Source organism: Carassius carassius, chromosome 7, assembly GCF_963082965.1.
Source record: "Carassius carassius chromosome 7, fCarCar2.1, whole genome shotgun sequence".
Classification (NCBI taxonomy): domain Eukaryota; kingdom Metazoa; phylum Chordata; class Actinopteri; order Cypriniformes; family Cyprinidae; genus Carassius; species Carassius carassius.
Genome location: NC_081761.1, coordinates 33,605,532 through 33,631,837, shown reverse-complemented (window position 1 = coordinate 33,631,837; position 26,306 = coordinate 33,605,532). Strand labels below are relative to the sequence as shown.

The following is a 26,306-nucleotide window of genomic DNA, read 5'->3' as shown; positions in this document are numbered from 1 at the left end:
GGGATTACTATTTCTAAAGATAAAGAGGTTATGGAGAATAAAAATGTGATGAATAACATAGATAAATGTAAGACAATTCTTAACAGATGGCTGCAGAGAGATCTTAGCATCTTTGGAAGGGTGCTTTTGTCTAAAATGGATAGTTTGTCCAGGCTCATCTATCCAGCCTTCTCCTTGCCCATATCATCACGAATGATTAAATTAATAAATAAGGTGAATTTTAAATTTATTTGGAGGAATAGATGTCAGTATATAAGAAAGGATGACATGATTAAAAAATATGAAGATGGTGGTGTGAATGCGATTGATTTTGACATTATGAATGGAGTTTTGAAATTAAAATGGTTAAAATCCTTTATTCAAAATAGCCACTCCTTTTGGTTTATTGTTCCTACTGCTATCTTTAATAAATTGGGGGGAATTCAGTTTTTATTATGTTGTGACTTTGAGTGTAACTCATTACCATTTAAACTTTCAGCCTTCCATCAGCAAGTGCTGCTCTATTGGAAATTATTCACGCCTCACAACACTCCAGTTTGGAATAGTAGATATATAAAGTTTGGCAGAAAAGCTGTATTCATTGAGGAATGGAAATCTAAAGGGATTTGGGCTATTTGTTACTGTATAGAGAGTTTTGTGAGAAGTACCAATTACAGTGTAACGTAAATGTTTTAAATAGAATGATCAGAGCCATACCAATCCCTTTAAGATTAATGGTTAAAGAAGACATGTTGTACTCTAAAATCTCCCCAGAATTGAGACAGCTCTCCTTAGAAGGCCATGATTTCTGTGATAAAAAATGCACTAATAGAGTTATCAGAAGTTTCATTTTACAGGCATACTACCCAAACCCAATTAGACGCGATTATGTGCTTAGAGATTTTGATTTGGTTGAAAAAAAAAAATTAGGTTAAATTATTTATCTTTTCCCCTTCCTCCTAAAGTTAAGGAAGTGAACTTCAAAATTTTAAACGAGATATATCCTACTAATGAATTTTTAAGATTGAAATTTAATTTTGAGGTGAATAACTGTGTTTTTTGTGAAACAAATATTGAAAATTTAGAGCATGTCTTCTTTTTGTGTGATATGGTGCAACCCTTTTGGAGAGAGGTCCAGAACTGGTTAAGATTTAGGAGGGTTGAATTCCCACCCCTCACGGTGAAATTGATTAGGTTTGGTGTTTGTATGAGTAACAAAGAGTGTGATTTAATTATTAACTTTCTTTTATGTTTCGGAAGATTTTTCATTCACAAATGTAGATGGTTTAAATCCAAACCCAACTTTAATCAATGGCTGAACGAGATTAAACTCTTGTGTAGATCATTAAAATTTGTTAAAAATCAGAAAGCCCTTAAATTGTTATCTCTTTTGAATAAGTTTAATTTAATTTAAAGCCCCTTTTATTTATCTATTTTTTTTTTTTTTTTTTCAAAATTTTCATGTATATTATTTTATTGATTATTGTAAGTTTTTTTTCTCTCTCTTTCTTTTCTTTTTTAGTTCTGGCAAGATGCTCAACCTAAGGTGAAATAATTGCTGTTGTATTCAGTGAATTGTAATGTACCTTGTTTGTTTGTGCTAAAGTTTAATAAAAAAAAAAAATAAAAAAAAAGGTGTAGATAACAGTTAACGCCATTTTGTGATTTTATTCGGCGCCCATTAACGTTATACAATATCATGTGCATCAAAAATTAAATTATATTTAAAATATTTGATCCCTGGGCCGTTAAATAACTATCGGGTATGAATTCATATCAGTTCTTGAACATCATTTTACATAACTTCTTAATAGTATGCATTAACTTAATATGGCATACTGGCGTTACATTTTAAAATACTATACAAAATAATTAATCAGAATACTTACTCCTGCTCACTCGCGCCAAAGAACTCCCCGCTCAAGCTCGCAGTCTCTGGAAGATTAACGATGGCAGTTTTCACGCACAGCTAACCCTCTGGGCTTCTTCGTAAATGGGTCACACTTAGCTTCCTCCCGCCCGAAAACGGGCGAAGCCTTAAAATTGTACTTTACTTTTTCCCAGGATAACCAATCAAATATATTTTTGTTCTATAATGTTTTCTGATTATTATTTAGAATTTTTAGATTTTTTTATGATACTTTGCATTAATTATATAATTTTTATGAGCTATTTTTTCCATTAGAATTAATATATATTTTTTTTTTATATTTATTTTTTAAAAAAAATTCAATAAATGCAGCATTTCACATCAAAATAGAGTGCCAGCCTAAAAAAAAAATGTTCCAGGAGAAGAACTTCATCTAGTGGCTTTAAAAAATAGCCACTTTTGTGTAATGTCCTGTACCAGCCTGTAGGCTGTCTATAGCTTCCTATATATCCTATGTAAAAAGGCTATTTGATTCCTTTTGTTGTTTTAGACATGATTTCTCTATCTTATTCGTTTTTTTTTATTTAGATATACATTTAGATATTCTAAAAGATGATTACTTTATTTTCTTAACAAAAATGTTTAGATAAGTATCAGGTTTTGCATTATGATTACAATCAAACTATAGCATTTGGTTAGAAAGGGAACACAATGTGTGTGTGTGTGTGTGTATGTGTGAGTGAATGTGTGTGTGTGTGTGTGTGTGTGTGTGTGTGTGTGTGTGTGTGTGTGTGTGTGTGTGTGTGTGTTGCATTTGAGCGAGAGTCTCTTTTTGTATTTTTTATTTATTTATTTTTGCATATTCTCAAAATTTGCTGTTGCAGTCTTACCAGTCTCTCTCTTTCTCTCTCTCTCTCTCTCTCTCTCTCTCTCTCTCTCTGTGTGTGTGTGTGTGCATTTTTTTGCAAGTTTTTTTTTTCATTTATTGATTTTATGTGGAATATTCTACAAATTTGCTGTTGCAGTCGCCAGTTTATCTGTGTATGTGTGTGTGTGTTTGTGTGCGTGGGTGTGTGTGTGTGTGGGGGGGGGGGGGGTCTTATTTGCACTCTTGATGTTCTAGAGTGTCACCCCTTCATTGCTGTACACTTTTTTTCAGCACAGTTGCTGATCTGTAGCTTGTACCACCAAAAGTTTCTCTGAGTTTTCCTATTTTTTCGTATTTCCCATTCATTTCCTATGTCGCCCGTTTTCGGGCGGGAGGAAGCTAAGTGTGACTTTTTTTTTACGACCCTTTAACATATCAGAATCATCTCCTTGATTTTTTTGTGTGTTCATATAGGTAATACAACAAAAGTCACCAAGTTTCATACCCATCCGATGAAGCAAAAAAATTAAACATTTCAAAACGTTCAAGTTTTCGCCCGTTTTCGGGCGAAGAAGCCCAGAGGGCTAATAGAAGATTTACATCTGTCAGACAGGTTGCTGACGTCATCAAGCTTCGTTTGAGTCTGCGCGTCAGAAACGGAAGTGCTAAAAAACGCTAAAAAATGGGCTTCAATTGTCTCAATTGAGTTCCAATGGGGTCGCTGTGTCCATTTCTTTTACTGTCTATGACTTTATGCAAGCTTCATATTTTGCGTTTTAGTTTTATGCTTGGTTTTATGGCAGATTCCAGTTTGGATACGATTTCAGAAATATTTCAGAGAACGGTGCATTTTTAGATGCACATGATGTCTTGTATTTCTGGTTATCAGAAAATTTAAAATACATTTTTTTAAAAATCATGGTTTTTGTACATCCAAAATATGACAACAAACCACAGAAAAAGTATATGCGTTGTGTTTTGCAATGCTAACCTCAAGTTTATACCCCCTGACAATGTAAACGCTTTGAGTGCCTCGAAAAGCGCTATATAAATGTCATGAATTATTATTATTATTATAATCAGTGACAATTAATCACTCTTAACCTCTATTTATAATTTACTTCTCACCTCCCTATTCGTGTTTTTGTCTTTTATATTTCTGCACCTCACGTGAAAGCAAATAAACACTGAATTAGAACATCAAATCGGGAAAATAACCAAGCGTCCCCTGAACTCCATTACCCAAAAGCCACTGCGATAGAGAGCTGTGGAGGCACACATTTAAACGCGTTCGCTGCGTGGTTTTAGACATTAGCTGTGTTTTTAAATATGTTTCAGTGTGCGTCGTATTTTTCTATACAGTAATAAATCCCCGTTGTCCTTCCAGTATTGTCGGTCAAAGGTCATGCTGTCCTGTCACACTCGCGCCAATTCTGTACTTCCGGTTGAGGCTCGCCGCAAACACAGGTTCGTGCGAGTTTGTTTATGCAGGAACTTTTACACACTTTAATGGTTAAACACATTGTTCTTTGATGCTTTTGAATACCCTGTTAGTTAATAAGACTGAATAAACCTCATGTTTTCTCCACTTATTGTGGATTATTCTCGTATTATTGATTGATTTCAGTATCAGATGCGGGAGAAAATACGTTGTGGGTTATTAAATTCTGTATTTTATACAGGGAATAATAACATGTGGCTTATGGATATGTTTTTATATGTTTAGAAACATGCTCTGGTACTATTCAATATAACCTGATTATTTGCACAATAGCAAGATAGTTCTTATTATCAATGTTGAAAATATTGTGCTGCTTAATATTTTCCTGAAAACAAAATTTAATTTATATTTTTCAGAGTCTGTTATTTGATTTATTATTGTTTGTAATGTTATTAATCATATTAATTTATGCATTTTTGTGATATGCATTTTTGTAAAGCTTAAATTAAGCTTAAAATCCATACCTATGTTTACTTAATTGTAATATATTTTGTTAAAAAAAAAGTTGTAATTTTTTATCCATATGATCAGACATGGATCTGAGTGATTTTGAGGCGGATAACTCCGTGAGCTGCCGTTTGTCCTCGTCCATCCCGGACGTGTGTAAGACGGAGGACTGCTGCCTTGGCATCGATGAGGCGGGCAGGGGTCCTGTCCTGGGTGAGTGTCGTCCTCACTGGACAAGGCCGTTTTTGTGGTTTGAACTGTATTTCATATATTTCTGTATATCAGTATAAATGTGACATGCTGTATTTCAGGACCCATGGTGTATGGGATATGCTTCTGCCCTGTGTCCAGAAAGGAAGACCTGAAGAATTTGAAAGTGGCAGGTTGGTTACAGAGCACAATTTTGAGAGGAGTTCAGATTCTGTGGAAATCTGCATCTGTATTTTTGTCTCGTGTTTAGACTCAAAGACGCTGACGGAGGCAGAGAGAGAGAACCTGTTTCTGAAGATCGATGAGGCCAAAGATTTTGTAGGCTGGGCCCTTCAGATCCTCTCGCCAAACACCATCTCCACCAGCATGCTGCAGAGGTACATGCACACACATTTTCACTGCATGCATGCCAAGGCTGGTGATTAGAGTCAAGAGAAACTTTTAAACCTGTTGTGCTTTTATTTGCAGAGCAAAATACAATCTGAATGCGCTGTCACATGATGCAGCGATTGGCCTGGTGCAGCACGCCCTGGACTGTGGGGTGCAGCTCAAAGAGGTACAAACCAACACCTGTATGATAAACATGGTGATGAAACCGTTATGACGTGTCTTCCTTTTTTTTTTTAAATAATTTATACATTTTATATATTTTTTATAATTGATAATATATATGTAATTTATATATATATATATATATATATATATATATATATGTACATTTTTCTGATGACATGTTTTTCATACCTCTCAGGTGTTTGTGGATACAGTAGGTCCTGCAGAGAAGTATCAGGAGAAGCTCTCGCAGCGGTTCCCAGGGGTGGAGGTCACTGTCCGTCCCAAAGCTGACTCGCTCTTCCCCATCGTCAGCGCTGCCAGCATCTGTGCCAAGGTAATGGTTCCTTCAGGGGTGGAAGATATAAGGGGAATATCAGTTATTAGAGGAAACACTACAAGAAAGACACATGCATATGATTTCATTTTGTTATATTTTTGACTAATGTATTCTCTGTGTAGGTGGCTAGAGACCATGCTGTCAAATCCTGGAAATTTGCAGAAGATTTGGGTGAAGTGGACACAGATTATGGCTCTGGGTATCCTAATGGTCAGTTTATATCATATAAGATTCATTCCATGTCTATAAAAGTGTTTTTTATTTAACAATTAAAGGTAGACTAATCATATTTAGATATTTTTTTAATGAGCACTAGTGTCAATTACTGCTGTTATTCTGGAACATAAATATATTGTTCAAAAGTTTGGGGTCATTAAGGTTTTTGAAATGATTAGTTTAATACTTTTAGTCAGCTGGAACGCATTTAATTAATCAAAAATGATAGTAAAGGCATTTATAATGTGATTTAAAAAAAATATATATATATTCCAAGTAAGTACTTTCTATTCAACAAAGGATTCAAAAAACTGACTCTAAATTTCACAAAAATACGAAGCAGCACAATTTTTTTTTTTCAACGCTGATAATCAGAAATGTTTCTTAAGCATCAAATCAGCATATTAGAATGACTTTTGAAGTTATCGTGGCACTGAAGACTGGAGTAATGATTCTGAAAATTCAGCTTTGCTTCACAGGAATAAATGACATTATACAATATATTCATAGAAAACAGTTTTAAATAAATTTAGCCTTGGTGTGCAGAAGAGACTTTCAAAAACATTAAAAAATATAACAGACCCCAAGAAGCTCAAATTAAATATTATGATTTATTCGGTGTGTGTTTGTGTGTGTGTGTTTAGATCCCAAAACTAAGAGCTGGCTGCTGAAGCACCTGGACCCAGTGTTTGGTTATCCTCAGTTTGTGAGGTTCAGCTGGAGCACAGCGCAGACGCTCATGGACAGTAAAGCTGTTGCTGTTCACTGGTGAGTCTGACAGCAGAGGACACTCATATCCAGAAAACACTCAGACGGGCTGCATTTTCATTTTCTTTAGTGCTTACACATAAAATGTTATAAACAAATATTTTTTCTGTCCGAACATCTTAGTACTTGTGCATTTTTGCTTGGAGTTCAATTTTAAATGTGTTTGTTTGTGTGTAGGGATGATGATGAGGAAGATGGAGAGAAAGCCGCTGCTCGTCAGAATAACACCTCAGTGCTGTCGTATTTCAGTCGCAGCAAACCATCAGAGCTCTCTCACACACGAGACACACACCGATTTTTCACTGAGCGCAAACTCCAGAGCATCAACACACTCTGAACACAAACACTGTCCATCAATGAGAGAAGCACCGGACAGATCACAAAATACATGTCAACTGGAAATGTCCAACATAACTATGAATTGTACATGAACCAGAATGTATTATATTCTCATTTGTGTTTTTTTTTAATGGCTTGTATTATTCATTTCTGGATGTAAAATCAATAAAATGTTTTCATTTTCATATCTTTTTGAACGTGTCTTAGATTTTTAAACAATGTTTTCAGAAGTGGCCCAGAATATGAATGATTCTACATGTCTGTCTTACTGAAAACTGCCTAGCAACCACTCAGAACGTTTTTCTTTTAACGTATTTGCAGGGTTGGCAAACTTCAATTCTAGTTTAAATTCTCAGGAACCGCAGTGGTCTGAGTCTTACCTATCAGATAGGTACTTCAAAGTATCTTGGAGAGGTGATGTGTCCAAGTCACAACATCTAACTACTGGGGTGCCTCAGGGCTCAGTTCTTGGACCACTTCTCTTCTCTGTCTACATGGCATCATTAGGTTCTGTCATTCAGAAACATGGCTTTTCATACCACTGCTATGGTGATGACACTCAACTCTACCTCTCATTCCATCCTGATGATTCGACGATAGCTGCTTGCATCTCAGCTTGTCTAACAGACATTTCTTACTGGATGAAGGACCATCACCTTCAACTCAACCTTGCCAAGACAGAACTGCTTGTGGTTCCTGCAAACCCATCATTTCATCACAATTTCACCATCCAGTTAGGCACATCAAACCTTCAAAAACAAGCAGAAACCTTGGAGATATGATAGATGATCAGCTGACTTTCTCAGACCACATTGCTAAAACTGGTCCTGCAGATTTGCTTTATTCAACATCAAGAAGATCAGGCCCTTTCTTTGGGAACATGCTGCACAACTCCTTGTTCAAACTCTTGTTCTGTCCAGGCTGGACTATCGCAATGCTCTCTTGGCAGGTCTTCCAGCCAATTCTATCAAACCTTTACAATTAATCCAGAACGCGGCAGCAAGATTAATTTTTAATGAGCCAAAAAGAATACATGTCACACCTCTGTTTATCAATTTGCACTGGCTTCCAATAGCTGCTCGCATAAAATTCAAGGCATTGATGTTTGCCTACAAAACCACCACTGGCACTGCACCCATTTACCTAAATTCATTACTTCAGACTTATGTGCCCTCTAGAAGCTTGCGTTCTGCAAGTGAACGTCGCTTGATTGTGCCATCCCGAAGAAGCACAAAGTCACTTTTACAGACTTTTAAATTAAATGTTCCCTATTGGTGGAATGACCTCCCCAACTCAATCCAAGCAGCTGAGTCCTTAGCCATCTTCAAGAATCGGCTAAAAACACATCTCTTCATCTTTATCTCGCTCTCTAACTTTAGCATTCACTATTCTACACTATTCTATTCTAAAAAAAAAAAAAAATTACTACCTTTCTACTCTTTTTGTATTCTATTTTCTTTCATTTATTATACAATTATAAAAAAAAAGACCTCTAACACTAGCTTGTTCGATTATTTTTCTATTCTGTTTTCTTTTTATTTATTATATTATTTAAAAGCCCTTGCTACGTGTACTGTGTAAAGCTAACTGAGATTGTTATAGCACGTATATATCATTGCTCTTTTGTTGTTTTTGATTGCTTCCATTGTCCTCATTTGTAATCACTTTGGATAAAATCGTCTGCTAAATGACTAAATGTAAATGTTTAAACGTTTTAAACTTGCAGTTACCCAAAAGCATCGTAAGCTTAAATTGATCTTAGATCCATTTGCCACTAATGGAGCTACCATGGGCTAACTAGGTTTGAGATTCTTTTGAGAAAGCAGCCCAGAATAGTTGACATGTCTTATGTGTATTTGTTAACCCTCATGTTTATATCTCTCCTCGGCATCAGGTGGCGCAACTGTTTCACAGCAATAAACCAAAGGAGGAAGAAGCACAGCAGCGGTTTCTGCTTGAACTCATCATCAGTGTGGTGAGTTTGTTTGAAGCGATTCATTCAGTTTTATCAGTGTTTAGAAAATTATTTGCACGTTTATAATTTAGAAAGCAGCACTCAACGATATAAACAAGAGTCTGTACTGTACTAACGTGTGTTTTGTCACTGCGAGGTGTTCACTTTGACTGCTCACTGTATTCATTCTCTTTTTGTGCCTCTCTCTGTATTTTAGTGTGGTTTTACCTGAGATTATTAATCATGGACATACGACCGAATCACACCATCTATTTAAACAATGTTAACGATAAGATCAAGAAAGAAGGTAAAGTCTTTGACATGTTTGCTTCTTTTTTCCCCCCTCTACCTTTGACTATATAATTGATGATGTGTTTGTGAACCTTTTTATTTTTTCTTGCATCTTTTCTAGAGCTGAAGAGATCCCTGTACGCCTTATTCTCGCAGTTCGGCCAGATTCTGGACATTGTTGCGATGAAGACCATGAAGATGAGGGGTCAGGCTTTTGTTATCTTCAGAGAACTCGCTGCAGCCACCAATGCACTCAGACAGCTTCAGGGCTTCCCTTTCTACAACAAACCCATGGTCAGTGCCACAGCTCGAGGGAACCACAAAACAACACATTTCAGAAAATAATGAGTTATAATTAGATCACTCAGGAATTAGTTTATCTATAATGTGAAAATGCCTATATTTAGTTCTTTCATCTGTGGTTCACTAAGGGTGTTTATCAGATGTTGTCTTTCGTATTATTTATGTTTACAGTTTGCAGAGCTTAAGAAATGAACACATTTCTCAGTTGCTCACCTTAGCTTGTACTTGTAGCGAATCCAGTATGCAAAAACAGACTCCGATCTGATCTCTAAGATGAGAGGCACGTATGGAGATAAAGAAAAGAAGAAAGAGAAGAAAAAGAAAGCTCAGGAACAGGCTGCCAATGTCAGCAACAGACCAGCGGTGAGTTGAAATGCATGTTTGCTGAGGCACTGCAATTAGAAAATAATACTGACGACCTAGTTGTGGTGAAATCATGTACATTTAAAGAAAACCTGGAAAATTAACCTTAAACCTTAAAAAATGTTTGACTTTTTGGGAAGTCGTGGCCTAATGGTTAGAGAGTCGGACTCCCAATCGAAAGGTTGTGGGTTGGAGTCCCGGGCCGGCAGGAATTGTGGGTGGGGGGAGTGCATGTACAGTTCTCTCTCCACCTTCAATACCACGACTTAGGTGCCCTTGAGCAAGGCATCGAACCCCCAACTGCTCCCCGGGCGCCGCAGCATAAATGGCTGCCCACTGCTCCGGGTGTGTGCTCACAGTGTGTGTGTGTGTGTTCACTGCTCTGTGTGTGTGCATTTCGGATGGGTTAAATGCAGAGCACAAATTCCGAGTATGGGTCACCATACTTGGCTGAATGTCACTTCACACTACACTATTTTTTATTTTTTATTTTATTTTTTCTGCAGGGAGCTGTAAACGCACAACCTCCTCCACCTGCCACAGTCCAGGTACATCACACAAATACATGCTTATTTTGTGATTTTTTATTTTAAAAAAAATACCTTTTGTGTACCCAATAAATATATGATTTTATATTGCTTTAGGTCCCTGACAACCCTCCAAATTATATTCTGTTCCTGAATAATCTCCCAGAAGAAACCAACGAGATGATGCTCTCCATGTTATTCAACCAGTGAGTTTTCAATATACTGTAGTAAACCAGTAAAAATTAGAAAAAAGTAAATGTTTTGGTAATAAATGCAAAATGATTATCTATAACCTTTTTTTGTAATGTTATAGTTTTTTTTTTTTTTTTTTTTTTGAATGCGGAGAACGTTAAACTTTTATTAAACACTTTAAATCTACCCTTTTGATTAAAAATGCATAAAAATGTATAGATTTATATATCACCCCAGCTTTTTCAGCAAGATTGTCTTGTTTCATCTCCTCAGGTTTCCAGGGTTTAAAGAAGTGCGCCTGGTTCCTGGAAAGCATGACATTGCGTTTGTGGAGTTTGAGAGCGAGGCTCAAGCTGGAGTTGCGAAAGATGCACTGCAGGGATTCAGAATCACAGCCACGTGTGCCATGAAAATCACATATGCTAAAAAGTGACCTGACTCACACTTACTGGACTGTAAGTGAGGCTTTGATCAGTGGATCCTCACTTCTGAATTGTGTTTGTCTTCACAAACAATATTTTTATTTATTTTTTATTTTTTTTGCATGTTTGTTCAGTGACTATTTAGTAATATTTTTTTTGTTTGGGGATTATTTGGTCACTGAGGACTTTGTGATGTTCCAGGATGGGTCTTTATTTTGTACTATGGACTAATAAATTTAGCATCTAAAATAAATGTCCCATATTTTTGACATTTTAGTTTTCTGCTTGACAGTTGACAGTTCCCAAAAGTGATATGCAGCAGCGCGATATAACATTGACAGAAACACCTGTTACGGGGCATACACCATTCTGCATTTTCATCAAGTCTGTATCAAATGTGTTTTACATCTGTTTTGATATTTTAATTGCAAGGATATGCATTTTATTGTAGGCAAAGTATCACAAAGTAGCAGAATGTTCACAGCAGATTAAATCATTCATGCTCATGATGAAAATAATAAAATATGCAAACAGCCAGAACCTTGTAGCAATGCCACTACAAACACCCAGAACATCAAGGTCATGCCACAAAATCAGTGCCTTTTCCACTTGGAATTTATTTTTATTTTTTGTTTTTTGCAAATCAAATTTTTTTAAATATCCATGAAATGAAGACACCTTAAAATTACAAGAAATTGTATTGTGCCATCTCAGGCTATGTAATTTATTCTTTTATGACTATTTTTCCACCTCATGTTTTGGTATTTTTCTCAACCCCATTACCAATCCAAGCGTTATACCATAGTTTAATTAGAAGTTTCTGATATGTTTTGCATTTTATACCTCATTTAACTGGAATAGTTTCGAATTTTATATATCATATATACTTTATATATATATATATATATATATATATATATATATATATATATTTGTCATTCAGATGAACAAGAACATCCTAATTTTGGGGGGTGACCACATGTCAATTAAGAAAAATATATTTTCACAAGAGAGACAATAAAAAAGGGCTTTGTCTAAAATAAAATATAGTTAAAGTTTCTATGGAAAAAGCTGGAAGGCTGTATCAAATATAATGTTTTACAAATTTACATCCAGGGTGACCTTTAAATAGGCTTGCATTTTACATAGACAATCTTCAAAATCAGGGTAACGCCTAATCTATATCATCCCTGTTAACCACATCAAAAATGACTCTGAAAAGTAAGAGGGATGACTAACAGGGTTTCTCTATTTAAAACTAATTTGTTAAGTTCTAGCTAATAGTGAAGTTCACAAAAGCACGTTGTACACTTGTAAGGATTTTACTTGTAGATATTGATTATATTACATGTAATGAATTGTTTAAATTTGCATTTTAAAACTGGTATCAGAATTGAAGTGATTCTAAAAGTGATGTCAACAAATATTGTTGAACATAAATTATTTTACAAGGGTTTTTTGATGAGGGTAACAGAGCTAACATGAACTCAGGGGACACCAGTAAAAAGACTACAATTTAAATGCAAGAAAAAATGCATTCTTGTGCCAAAACATTGTTTAATAATGAGATTATATTTAAAACAATATGCAAATGTGATTTTTATATAATTTTGGCTTTATTTTGCAAATTAAAGTCCTGCTGAAAAGAAAATTCTTAGTGAGGGACAGGCAAAAAGTAAAAAAAAAAAAAAAAAGTAGTACTCAGTAGTACTGAAAACTGTCAGATAATCTTCACTTAAATTAAGATTATAATCATTTAAAGCGCAGTCACCACAAAATCAGACTTTAGCATCCCCTTTTACCTTGAGGCTAGGGTGAGGGTTGAGAATATTTTAGAAAAATGTTATAACTATTTGTATATAAAACAATAGAAGTCTATGTAATGTGCCCATTTAGACAGCTGTGTGTGTGTGTGTGTGTGTGTGTGTGTGTGTGTGTGTGTGTGTGTGTGTGTGTGTGCGTGCGTGTGCGTGTGTGCGTGTTTGTTTGAAAATATCAATATGTGACTCCCTTTGTAAACGCTAACATTTTCATAAGTAACTGAGTTGCTGATGCAGCGAGGATCTTTTTGTTAAGTACTTCAGCACATACGTGTTTTATGCTAAGAAACATTCCTTCTCAGTGGACTCAAATGAAATAAGTTAACCAAATGTTTAAACACTATCACAGCAGAGAAAATCTCAATTGTAGTTAAATTAATGAATTGAATTTCACAACAAATGTTTTAGTTTATTGTAAAATGTATGTATATCCGTACAAGTTCACAGTTGCTCTTGTAATTTCACTCACATTCATAAACGTTTCTACTGTAATTTTACAGTGATAGCTCACACATATATATGTTGTGAGCGCGACTGCTGTGACTGCTGATGTACGACGCTGCTGACGTGTTATCTTTGTTAATGGGCGCACCAGAAAACACATCAGCAGCGTCGTGAATGCACTCACAACAGACCCGGAAGAGAAGACAATGCTGAATAAAGTCATTATATTTGTTACTTTTGGACCAAAATGTATTTACGATGCTTCAAAATATTCTAACTGACCCTCTAATGTCAAAAGGACTAATTTGATGCTGTTTTTATTACCTTTCTGGACATGGACAGTATACCGTACACACAGCTTCAATGGAGGGACTGAGAGCTTTAGGACTAAATCTAAAATATCTTAAAGGTCCCGTTCTTCGTGATCCCATGCTTTAAACTTTAGTTAGTGTATAATGTTGTTGTTAGAGTATAAATAATATCTGTAAAATTCTAAAGCTCAAAGTTCAATGCCAAGCGAGATATTTTATTTAACAGAATTTGCCTACAAAAAACGACCCGTTTGGACTACATCCCTCTAGTTCCTGCAGTAATGACGTCACTAAAACAGTTTTTTGACTAACCTCTGCCCACATGAATACACAAACAGGGGGGCGTGGTCTTGTTGCGCTCCGACGGAGAAGAGGAAGAGTTGCGTTTGTGTCGTCGAAATGCTGTTATTTTCATCTCGGAGTCCAATTACCTTTGTTTTGGCTTCCCAGGGACGCTGTACTTGGAGATTAATGGTTACAATTTATGTTTAACTCGGTTCCCGAAAATTATAATCCACATGTAAAACTATGTGCAGCACATTTTGCTGAGGACAGCTTCCTCAATCTCAATCAGTTTAATGCTGGATTCGCACAAAGATTATTCTTGAAAGATGGAGCAGTTCCCTCTTTGTCTGGAGAAGGCGTTGTTTATGGACCACAACCGGTAAGTGTATTTTATTATTTAAGTTGGTGCGTGTAACAGTTTCTGTAACTTATTACACAAAGGGCAACGCTGTTTAGCTTTGTTAACTAGATGTTAGGGCTGTTCAAAAAAATCGAATGCGATTTTCATGCGCATCTCGTCAGTAAAAACGCTCCTGTGATTAGAAGTACATCTCCAGCACATGCTCCTGCCCACTTGCTTTTCAAGCTAGCCCAATCGCGTTTCCAGGAGGGCAGCCTGCGCTCAGCTGCTGTCGAATCACAACACAGGAACCGCTGGCCCAATCAGAACTCGTTACGTATTTCTGAAGGAGGGAAAAGTATAACGGCTAATGCTAATGGAAAGGAGTCCATAGGCCGTTTTTCTTTTATGGATGTCAGTAGAGGAGAGGCTTCACTACACTGAATTAACAGCTTTTTTAGAGGAAATTGCTAATTATTTAATGAATTGACAGCCTATAAACTAGTCTTCAACATGTTTTACACTGAGCAATACTTTTGCTTAAATAGAAAAATTTTGTTCTATAAGAGAAGTCACTGACTTTTTGTGAGATTCAACTTAAGGCACTTCCCATTCACTTCTCTGGTATCCATAAATGGCGACTGAGTGTCGGACAACTCTGGCCGAAATTCAATGACATTAAGGCTGTAATGTGATTGACTATTAAGGCACACATGATCCAAGTTGACCGTTACACAGTTAATTTCTGCCATAGATGCCAAAACAACCAAACAAAGCACCCTAACAACCATTCCCGTTGTGGTCAGTTGACTATGTAAAATAGTTCTCACAGAAAGTCTTTTTATAAAGACAGTGATCTAATGGGGACAAGGTAATGAGAAGATATCAGCGACCGCCATCCCTGATTTACTCTCTAAATGACAGCATGACAGCCCAATCATCTCTTTCTACGCCGCTCTGACATCATTTGGCTTCACACAATCGGTGAAGTAGCTCAAGCGTGCCGGACATTAAGACAGTGTGTTTGGGATGGATTGGGAGGCTACTGCTGCTGCTCTCAGACGAGTTCACCAGGTCTCTCTTGAAGTTTAATAGAGGTACACAGCTGTCCATCATTAAAGCCTCACTGCTACTTCACTTCCTGTTATAATGAGCTTCTCTCATATTTCAACCCTTCACTCATTATAATGTGAACATTATAAAGGCCTGCTGCTTATTTGCATAGTCTCTACAAGATCAGTGTTTGATATTCAGCTGCTTGTGGATTCAGTGCTGACTTTATGACTCACTTTTCCCAGGATGGTGTGTGTGATAGAGAGAGTGAGTGATTTAAAGAAAGGGAAGAGTATTTTTGTCCACGCAGCAATCTACCATACTCTCCTATCAGAGCTGTAAATTTAGAGGATGTTCAGGAATGATTCTGTCAGGGAGGGAAGAATTGTGTGTGTGTGTGTGTGTGTGTGTGTGTGTGTGTGTGTGTGTGTGTGTGTGTGTGTGTGTGTGTGTGTGTGTGGATGATACTCTGTGTCTACATGTGAATAAATCTTCAACACGACACCTGTATTACTTTCTTCTTTGTCCAGATGGCTGGTCCTCCATTTTTAGCACTGAGCAAACAGAATCTCATCCTGTGAATGCCACGAATAGTCATATTTCAACCCTAAATTAAAAGAAAAAAGAAGATATATTTTAAGACAATGAAGCCATTGAAGCATGTTCACCACCGTCACATTTTGAATGTCTAAAGGACATGCTTTCATTGTAACATTGTTTCCTGGATAATTAAAATCATTTTTCTTTTCTGTAATGAGAAATATCTTTCTCCATTGCAGTAATGAGATTTTAATGGGAAAATTTGGGTTGTGAAAGTAGGGTGACATACGATAATCTGAAAAAAGGTAACGGTCCTAGACTAGTCTTCAGTACCTTTAAACAAAATAACATATAAAATGTAATGAAATATTCTTCTGTTGTTTTTTATATTATTGGGTGAAATATGGACCAGGACATGTTTTTGATGGATTTTGAGATTTATTTGCCCAGTAAAATTACCTGAAAAAATGCCTATATGCTGTCTCAGGGTCAGCTGCTGACCCTTTATCACATTGTCAGTTAAGATATTTATATCTGAGGTTGATCTAGATTGTTTCTCTGAAGGTTTTGCTGGTACCTGAAACAGAACAATATCGAAGAATCACACGAGTACAGAAATATGAACAAAACCAAAACTGAATGAATGAATCTCATGAATATCATGTTCACCTTTCAGTGAACCAAACAAGAGAACAAAAATAGCCTAAATTATAGGCTAAGTTTCCAAAATTACAACATTTACATTACATTTACCTTTGGTAATATAGCAGACGCTTTTATCGAAAAGCGAAATGGCTTACAAGTGCTAAATGTCGTAGTATGAGGGGGAAATACTATTTTTCCCGCCCTTTTCATGTTTAACTCTAGATAAATACAAACAACCACTTGAGAACATTCATTTGGGGCTGTAAGGAACTTTTTGTTACTTTGCCTCATATCAAAACAAGCCCCTTTCATGTGATAAAATAGTATTTTATAATAAAACTCTGTTGTTATACAGCGATTAAAATGAAAAATATATATATATAAACGACCGTTTACAGTTGCCTAGCAACGTAGTGAATTGGCGGGTCCATTGACATTTTTCTATTCTGTGGTTCGTCCAGTTGTTGTTTACATCAGCGCTGGTTAAAGCTATCCATTTTATAACCATGGCCCAGATGTATAAACTGTTTACACAAGCCTTAAAGGAAAAAAATGTCATCTATTTAGTTTTTTATTCTTCATGGCTAGTCAACGTTTTAGTCAGAGACAACAAGGTAGAAGAATGACTCGCTATCTCTTGGCTAAATGCTAGACGGTCGAATTAGCTCTTACGAGACTGTCTTAACGTTGTGGCTATTTTTATGCAACTTGCCCAATGTGAGTTCTGAGTACCGGGGGATTTATTAGCATATGTTTATAAAAATGCGTTGAAACGGCGGAGAATGATTTGTGACCGCTAGAGGGCGCTGTTTCTTCATCAGAAGAGAGAACCGCATCGCTTCACTCTCAATCACAATCACATCCAGCAGAAGCTACAGGAGACACATCTGGAGACGCGCACATCCTCACGCGAAGACACACACGAGTAAAACAATAGGAAAAATTCTGTGAAGGTAGGATATTCATGACATTTTATTTCTGAAGAGAAAATGCAGTTGTTCAGTGTATTTTTTATTAAATGTGCGCTTATTTTTGTTAAAGAAGAAATTGAGTTGAATGTGTACCGGCGTATAGACTAACGTACAGCTAACAGCCTATAGAAAGTTTATTAGCATTTAAATCTGAGACAGTTGTTTGGTTCGTTTTAATGCAAATGAATACCAGTAAACAACTGACATAAATTCGTTTAAGAAGAGCAGTAAACATGAGGAGTTCATGAAGTGTATCTAAAGTATTCTTCTAAAATTGTCATTTTTCTCAGGCTCCTCTATTTATGATCAGTTATTTTAATTCATGGCAAAGGAAAGAACCTATTCATTGCCATTAGAGTGAAACGACTATGACTACTCATTTTAGAGGAACATTTTAAAGGACACTTTGAGGCTTTTGCATCTGAACTCTTCGTATGTTTAATGCTACACCACTGAGTGAAATGCGTGCATTTCGTGTTTATTGTGCATGCTTTATTGTAAATAATTTAATATAGATCTAATCTAATCTAACTAAAAAGCCATCCCTACATTTTTTTCTTTATCCTTATCATCCCTTAATTTAATTATTTTAAATTTAACTAGAATTTACATTTATGTAATAGAGGCTCAATGCAAGTCCAGTTGCCCTTTAGGTAAGGTTGGAAAAACGTTTTATAATTTAATAGCCTGAACATATTTGTAATAGCAGCCTCTTACTTTTTCAACCACCCAACAACAAGTGAAGAGGAGACTGAAAACACCCCACACTCGTAAAAATAAAGGTTCTTTATTGGCATTGATGGCTCCATGAAGAATCTTTCCAGTGCAAAAAAAGAGAAAGGTTATTCAAGAAAAAAATATATATTTAAAGAACTGCTGATTGAAAAATTCTTTGGAACTAAAGTGGTTCTTTTCTATTCCATTGTTGCAAAAATATCCTTTTGTAAGCTTTGTTTAAGAGTATACAGGAAAAAAAGGGTTAAGTTAAGTTTTAAGTAAATATGCACCAAAATTTGAGCATTATCATAAATCCATCCCTAATGTGGCCATCTGTGAGATTTTTGCTCTCCAAATTCTAACCGATTTGTCACACATCTTTCAGTAAGCATCACAGTTTGACTGAGTTGTGAATGATTTCACCCATTAAAAGCATAGTAACAAAATTGAATATTTTGTTGTCATCTATTCACCCACATGTCAACCCGATCCCATATAATTTTCTTTCTTCCATTAGGAACCAAAATGAGATGTTAGCCAGAATGTCTAAGCTCTTGTTGTCTATATAGTGCAAAGTGTTTTTATACTGTCAAACTACACTGAAATATTGCCATCGAAGAACAATTTTGGGTTTCCTCAAAAAACAAAAAAAAAACCTTCAGTAAAAGATTTTTTTTTCTTAGGCTAAAGAATATTTTAACAATCTAAAGAACCTTTTTCCACTAAAAATTACCTTTTTTGGAGTGAAAATATTCCATTAAGGTTCTTAATGGAATCATCTCCAATAAAGAATGTTTATATTAAAGAGTGTACAATAACACTGGTCCTTTAATGAATGTCCTTTAAATGTATGTTAAGGAAACGTATTTTCTTAATTGTGCAGCCAGCAACAAATAGACAAGAATATGAAAGATCCTGGCTCTCTGACAGACCAGTAAAAAGAGACGATGGGAGAAAACAACAGGAGCACCTCCACCGGGACATGGACTCTCATCCCCCCATCGGGGAGCCCACATGACCTCATGGCCAATTACGACATCCCTCTGGATTACGAGGTTCCAGTGGATGAGATCCCAGACACGACTCAGGGACGAGCGTTCTTTGTGGCTACAATCGTTATCGCGGTGGTCCTGGTCTGCATCATGCTGGTCTGCGGCGTTGGGAATTGCCTCTTTATAGCCTCATTGGCACGCTATAAAAAACTAAGGAATCTCACTAATTTACTCATCGCCAACTTGGCAATATCAGACATCCTGGTGGCCACTGTGTGCTGTCCCTTTCTGGTGGATTATTACGTGGTCAAGCAACTGTCATGGGATCATGGGATTGTGCTTTGTGTCTCCATTAACTACCTTAGGACTGTGTCTCTGTACGTGTCCACCAATGCCCTGCTAGCCATCGCAGTGGATAGGTGAGTGTTTGTCTCTCTGAGCTCATGCAGCATAGTGTTAAATGTTGTATGGTCGGGATGTGACATGGTAAATTGGTTTCGATCATAAGGAAAAAAGTTTGTGGGACAAAATCTCCATTTGTTGCAGCTGCATAAGAAGGCCAAAATACACAGAAGAAGCATCATTACACATTTAAAGCAACAAAATGAAGAACTAATGAAGTGCATTAAGTTTTAAAAGGTTTCTGTCTTTATGAGAAAGTCTCACTTTCTGTGAATAGTGCACAAATAGGGTTTGAAATCTTAGTCTTGTTTTATTTAATTTTGAAAGAAAATCAATTCAGCTTGAAATTTACAGTAAAAGTGAAATCCTTAATAATCAAAGAATTATGAAAAAACTGGCTACATTTAAACAATACTTTTTGTTGTATTTTCCTGTCAAAATAACGGCGTTCCCATGGAAGTCTTCAGCTTTTAAGAACAGGCGGGTTTCCTGGGAGTGAGTGGAGTTAATGTGTAAACGGCAATCTCATTGGCTGGCGCTCACCTATTATCGTCCCTGTTTTGATTTCAGCAAATCAGTTCAAGCAAACGCACAAAACCTGATTAATATTCATGAATCCAGCAGCTCATTAATCCTTAGTAATCCTTAATGTGTTTTATAGTTCTTCTTATTAGAATTCGTATCATTATTATCCTATCAGTATTTTTGTTAGTTTTTTCCCAAAAATGTTTTTGTCAGAAACATCGAATGACAGAAAAAACAACCACCTCTCAAGTTAAAATGTTCAGTTAAAATGACTAATATGCATTCAAACATGGTTATCAGATTTACTTCTAATTACTTAAGTTATATTAAATAATACTTGATTATTATAAAGCTTGACTGAATGATGTTAAAAGTGTACTCATGTTAGTATAAGTATATTTACTTAAGTATATTTAAAAAAACTTCGCCATTTTACAAATATTTTATATATATATATATATTTATATATATCAGTCTGGTGAGTAAACTAAAATATTTACTAGCCAATGGCAAATCAAATGCCAAGGTGTCCGTAGAGGGTTGGTTATGCAGTTTTTAACTTACATTTCCCATAGATTACTTTAAAAAGAACCCTTAACTTTGGAAACAGGGTTGTCTAGTTGAGTAATTGTATGTTGGATAGTGGCTTTGCTCTGTAAGGTTGAACCGTATTCATGGAAATTGCGACGTGAGTTTAGAAACAGCTCAGGTTGTGCATTTTAAAAAAAAAACAAATCACTTAAACATGCACAAAATCATATTTACGACTTCCAATCATACAAGTAGGAACTTCTCAGAAGCACATGAAGGCAGGATTAGAGACTTCATTTCAGATTTAGGAGACACTAAAATTTGGATTAGGTGCTTATGCGGTACCTGCTTGTGAGGAATTGCACGGCACTTGCATCACGTTTGGCCAATCCCTGAGGCTAAGCTTGCTATTTAGCATGTCAATATTTGAATGGCCAGGGAGAACATGCTGTATTTAGCCTTCAGCAACAGCCTTAGATATCAGCTGACGTGTCATGTCATAAAATTAGCATCTGGCACAGTACATCCAATAGTCTCAGCACCTCTAAAGATCTTAAAGTGAACCCATTAGTCAGTCCTTGCAGTCACTGCAGTTGGGGTTCTTCTTAATCGATTCTCAAGCACATTTGAGCAAATCATTTCACAAATGTTCACTTTAAAAATAAAATAATACCTAATGAACTGCTTACTTGCTGTCTACTATCACAACTACATTCTAAGACAACATCCTACCTGAAATTAAGCCTTGGAAGTTTAATTTATTGCTACAGATTTTCATATTAGCATATAACTAAGCTAATAAATTATACTCTGATAAGCATTAAAACACACTGTATGCAAAATTAGCTAAAAAAGTACTAAAATATACAGAACTATTTTAATATTTTTCATAATATTATTATTTATGGATATATTCGATTTTTTGTACTGAGCTCATTGCAATGAATTATAGGATTACCGTATTTTTCGGACTATAAGTTGCACCTGAGTATAAGTCGCCTCAGTCCAAAAATACGTCATGATGAGGAAAAAAACATAAGTGGCACTGGACTATAAGTCGCATTCATTTAGAACCAAGAGAAAACATTACCGTCTACAGTCGCGAGAGGGCGCTATATGCTGCTTAGTGTAGACTACAGGAGCACTGAGCAGCATAGAGCGCCCTCTCGCGGCTGGAGACGGTAATGTTTTCTCTTGGTTCATTTTTAGTTAATTTCTCTTGGTTCATGTCAAATTAATTTTGATAAATAAGTCGCACCTGACTATAAATCGCAGGACCAGCCAAACTATGGAGAAAAGTGCGACTTATAGTCCGGAAAATATGGTATGTTCTCAATATAATGCAGCATTTTTCCAAAATAATTGTGGACTTCTTACACTCTTAAAAATAAAGGCTCTTTATTGCCATTAATGGTTCCATGAAGAACCTTTACCCTTAATGGAAACTTTCCATTGCACAAAAACTTCTTTAGTGAAAAAAAAGTTAATTAGGTTATTAAAATGTTCTTTGCACTAAGAAAAAAAAATGGTCCTGTTCATTGAAAAGTTCGTTAGGGAACCAAGAAGCGTTCTTCAATGGCATCGCTGCAACCCCCCCCCCTTTAGAAACCTTTACTTATATGATGCCTTAAAATGTTCCTTACTTAGGCAGCTGACTAGGTTTTGGAACAGAGCCGCTCTTATCTTACAATGCCATTCATGAAATTTTCCAATCTTGTTACTCCTAGCATGCTGTTTCCCATGAACCGCCAAGCAGCACATCCGATGCATATTAATAGTAACTTTAATAAAGTAAAAAAACTTCCCATGCATCACAGTAACCGCATGTATTTGGGGTGAACAAATGAACAAAAGTACATTCTGTTCACTCCTGCTGATCTAGAACGTTCCCCATTGAGCCAGTAAAGATTGCAAAGGTTTCCTTTGAGAAGAACAGAATTCTTTGGAATTTAAGTACATCGGAATTTCAAATAACATGTTGTTATATTATTAAATTAAGTTTATATTTACCAGTAATAAATTTAGAATTATTACCATCAGTGATTTAGAATTATTACCATCAGTGATGTAGAATTATTAGCATCAGTGAGACAGTGAGATTTCAGCCCATGAGAGAGAACAGGAAAAGCCCTGGGCAAAAATGTGCTCTTAATAAAAATGGACAGAGTTTAAATGGGTAGAAATAGTGCTGTACCTTTCATTTAGAGAACAAGTGATGGAGGAGCCTGTTATTCGCCATGAATGTCAAAAGGTTATAAAATATCTCATTAAGAACGGGAAGCAGTGATCAGATCAGACAGAGAGATCAGGGAGTCAGTGTGTGTTAATAGACTGCTGCCAGACCCATAATCCTGATTCATTTTCTAAATCTCGGCTGTTCTGAGGATTGTTTGAGGTTTGATAAATACTAATACAAATCTACCACAAACCATCCACACACCAAGCACCAGATGCATTCCAAATGCTCACAGTTTCCTAAAGCAGATTCAAACCCAGACCCAGTCCAAAAGCTACAACTCAAAATTTGAAGAGAGTTCGCCACAGGAAGTTTGAGTTGGAATTAAAGGAAGTGGATTTTTCAAATGTATTTATGAGCCATTCATTCATTTGATTCGTTCAAATGGCTGATCATTTAGGAATGAACTAAATGGCTCCGTTAATGAATGGGCCTTTGAATCAATAATTCACACAATCCGTTCAAAACGCAAATTCACTGAGAAACTAAATGCTGCTGTGTTGCTCTTAGATGCACAACAATTCTGCTATGGCTTTAAAGGCAATATGTTCTCTGCAAAATTGAGCAAAAACACATAATATTGTGTTTAAAATATAACATATCAACTTATTTACTGAACTGTTGTATAAAATCACACCTAAACTTTGGGATATTCGGGCAAAATCAGTAGGCTCGGGCCACTGTGTTAACTGCATTAATATATTTTAATTACGTTATTTTTTCATAACTAATTAATTAATTTAACACTTTAATAATGCCAGCCCTTGTATATATATATATATATATATATATATATATATATATATATATATATATATATATAAATGAGTACTATAGGAGTAATTTTAGACAGATTTGTTTGTTCTTAATATCAAAACTTCTTCAATTCAAGTAAAAATGTTTTGATGAACACTCTCTCTTTTTCTAGCTAAACAGTACACTTAGTCATCAAAGTCATCAAAAATATCTGAAGTTCAGTTCCTTTTAATGAACTTAAATTGAAATGTAATTCAATTAAATCTGAATCTGTTCCACTTGCGATAATGCCACAAGCAGATGCAATAAGAAATCAAAATGTTTAAAAACACACAAAAGACTTTAAACATTAGAACATATATATTTAAAAATGAATAAATAAATAACAAAATACATTTACCTTAAAAGTCACACTGCAAAAAATATAAACACTTGTTTGCAGAGATAAGTAGACTTCATCTTGCTGCAAGACGAAATAAACTCGTACTATAACAAGTAAAAAAAAAAAGTGAGGATTTTTTCCCACTGCAGTAACACAAAATACATCTGAAAAGTGTAACTCGCAGCAATTTAACAGCTGCAGGGGCATGGTTAAGGATATTTTTGCCATAGCCATCAAACTGATGTCATCAGAGAAGGAATCACATTCCAGAGCAGAAGCAAATAATCAGATTTTGATTAAACCAAAACGAAAACAAAAAATTCAGGGGATTAACAGATTAATTGTTCACCAATATGCGCTAACAAAATAAATATTGCAAATTTTGAATTAATGCGAAATTTAAATTAGTTTTCCACTGAGGGGGTAAATGTTATTTATTTTGTGACAATCAACTGTGCAGTATTCATTGTTTTCCATGTTCAACAGGTACATGGCTATCGTTCATCCCCTGAAGCCCCGTATGAAGTATCAGACAGCGTACTGGATTATTTTTGGAGTTTGGATAATCCCAGTCCTCATTTCGGTGCCGTCGGCCTACTTCGCTACAGAGCATGAGTACCCACACAGCACGCTCGGCCACGACAGAAAGATCTTCTGTGCTCAGATCTGGTCTGCAGACCAACAGCTCATGTATCGCTCCTACTTCCTCTTCATCTTCATCGTGGAGTTCCTGGGGCCCGTGGTCACCATGTCAGTCTGTTACGCGCAGATCTCCAGGGAGCTGTGGTTCAAGAACGTCCCGGGATTTCCGACGAAGCAGCTGCGTAAACGGCTACGACAGCGGCGCAGGACGGTGGTGGCACTGATTGCGGTTCTGGCGGCGTATGTGATGTGCTGGGCGCCATATTATAGTTTCACGCTGCTGCGGGATTTCTACCCAGCGCTGATCACGCGTGGCCGTAACTCATTGGTCGTTTTCTACATCATCGAGTGCATCGCGATGAGCAACGGGGTCATTAACACTCTGTGTTTTGTGAGCGTTAGGAACAATGCCACAAAGTGCTTTAGAGTCGTCAAAATTGCTCACTGGCGCTCGCTAACGAGGGTGATCGTTGGAAAGATGGCGGAAGACGACATTAGGACTTCATCCTTAAGAGTGACAGAGGATGTGGAATGTACACGAATAAAGGGAAGTGATGGAGAAATAAACTAAAAGGTGATACAAGGCCTCAACAATGCCATCATGTGGGTCAAGAAATGTCCATAAATTTGGAAGGATCCACAGAGACATGAACACATTTCTTACGGGAACAGATAAACTAAGAAAGACTTGTTTTGGAAGTCAAAACAACATGATAGACTGGTGATATGGTTTGGCCAAGAGTTTTTTTTATTTTTTTTTATTAACTGATGAGAGAATGGCTTGTGTAAATGCTCCCAGATTAATATATTAATGTTAAATCCACTACAGGAATAATTTCCCAATTCATTAGGAAAAACATTGCCTCAAACATTACATCAACGTGCATTTTCAGTGATCAGTGTAGATTTGCTGAAGGTAACAAACCAGAAATTATGTTGCTGATCAAAACCCTGACTTCATTCATTTTAATAAAAGTGCCAGACAAAATGTTTAATTCATAAGTCCTATTCAGATGAATGTTCAAAAAAGTGGCTGTACCTACATTTTTGCAAAAAAGTTTGCATTTTCCAGCTGAAATAGACTAAAGTGTCAGTGAAATGCTAACTTTTATTGCTTTTCACACAAATCCTAGAAGCAAATTATCAGACAATAAACACTTTTTGTGCAGTTTCTTGCACAATACATGTTATGACCTCAAAAAACTTTTACCGTAGTGCATGACTTGTAAACTAAATACATTTTGATGTTTGAATCACATAACCAGCTCCATATATATGGCTTTTCTGATGTAGTAAACTTGCTCGGTAGCGCACCTGGTAATTGCATTTGTGTCGCACTCAGGTAAAATACTTGTGAAACAATTCACAATAAAAGAGCTAAAACACTAATAGAACCATCCTGAAATGACTTTCAAATCCATTTTTTTTCTCTCGTGTGCTTTTGTTAACACTATCATTTAAGTTTAGTCAAGTTAACTTTTAGTGCCACCAAGTTCATTTAATTTCTGAAGGGCCATAATTTAAGGAACAGTATAATAAAATATGGACAGATTCACATTTGTTGCAGATCAA

General features: G+C 36.0%; 3 protein-coding genes across 4 annotated transcripts; all 3 read left to right on the top strand.

Annotated features, from left to right (window-relative positions):
- The first annotated feature begins 4,040 nt into the window (after positions 1-4,040).
- On the top strand, positions 4,041-7,275 carry rnaseh2a (ribonuclease H2, subunit A). 2 transcript variants are annotated; one of them, XM_059554700.1, is made up of 9 exons: positions 4,041-4,184; positions 4,750-4,878; positions 4,977-5,048; positions 5,126-5,252; positions 5,344-5,431; positions 5,627-5,764; positions 5,890-5,977; positions 6,628-6,751; positions 6,929-7,275. In XM_059554700.1, exons 2-9 carry the CDS (start codon positions 4,752-4,754, stop codon positions 7,086-7,088), a joined length of 924 nt encoding a protein of 307 aa, XP_059410683.1. In that variant the 5' UTR covers positions 4,041-4,184; positions 4,750-4,751; the 3' UTR covers positions 7,089-7,275. The 2 variants fall into 2 exon arrangements, with proteins under 2 accessions (XP_059410683.1, XP_059410682.1); XM_059554699.1 differs by lacking the exon at positions 4,041-4,184 and adding an exon at positions 4,347-4,369.
- A 1,679-nt stretch (positions 7,276-8,954) lies between these two features.
- snrpb2 (small nuclear ribonucleoprotein polypeptide B2) lies at positions 8,955-11,677 on the top strand. The gene is made up of 7 exons (XM_059554673.1): positions 8,955-9,062; positions 9,262-9,351; positions 9,457-9,629; positions 9,870-10,001; positions 10,508-10,549; positions 10,646-10,734; positions 10,994-11,677. Exons 2-7 carry the CDS (start codon positions 9,288-9,290, stop codon positions 11,151-11,153), a joined length of 660 nt encoding a protein of 219 aa, XP_059410656.1. The 5' UTR covers positions 8,955-9,062; positions 9,262-9,287; the 3' UTR covers positions 11,154-11,677.
- Positions 11,678-17,204: 5,527 nt separating this feature from the next.
- Positions 17,205-25,778, top strand: prokr1a (prokineticin receptor 1a). Its single transcript, XM_059553325.1, has 3 exons — positions 17,205-17,533; positions 19,152-19,679; positions 24,579-25,778. The coding sequence occupies exons 2-3, from the start codon at positions 19,216-19,218 to the stop codon at positions 25,303-25,305; spliced, it is 1,191 nt and encodes a 396-aa protein (XP_059409308.1). The 5' UTR covers positions 17,205-17,533; positions 19,152-19,215; the 3' UTR covers positions 25,306-25,778.
- The last annotated feature ends 528 nt before the right edge of the window (positions 25,779-26,306 follow it).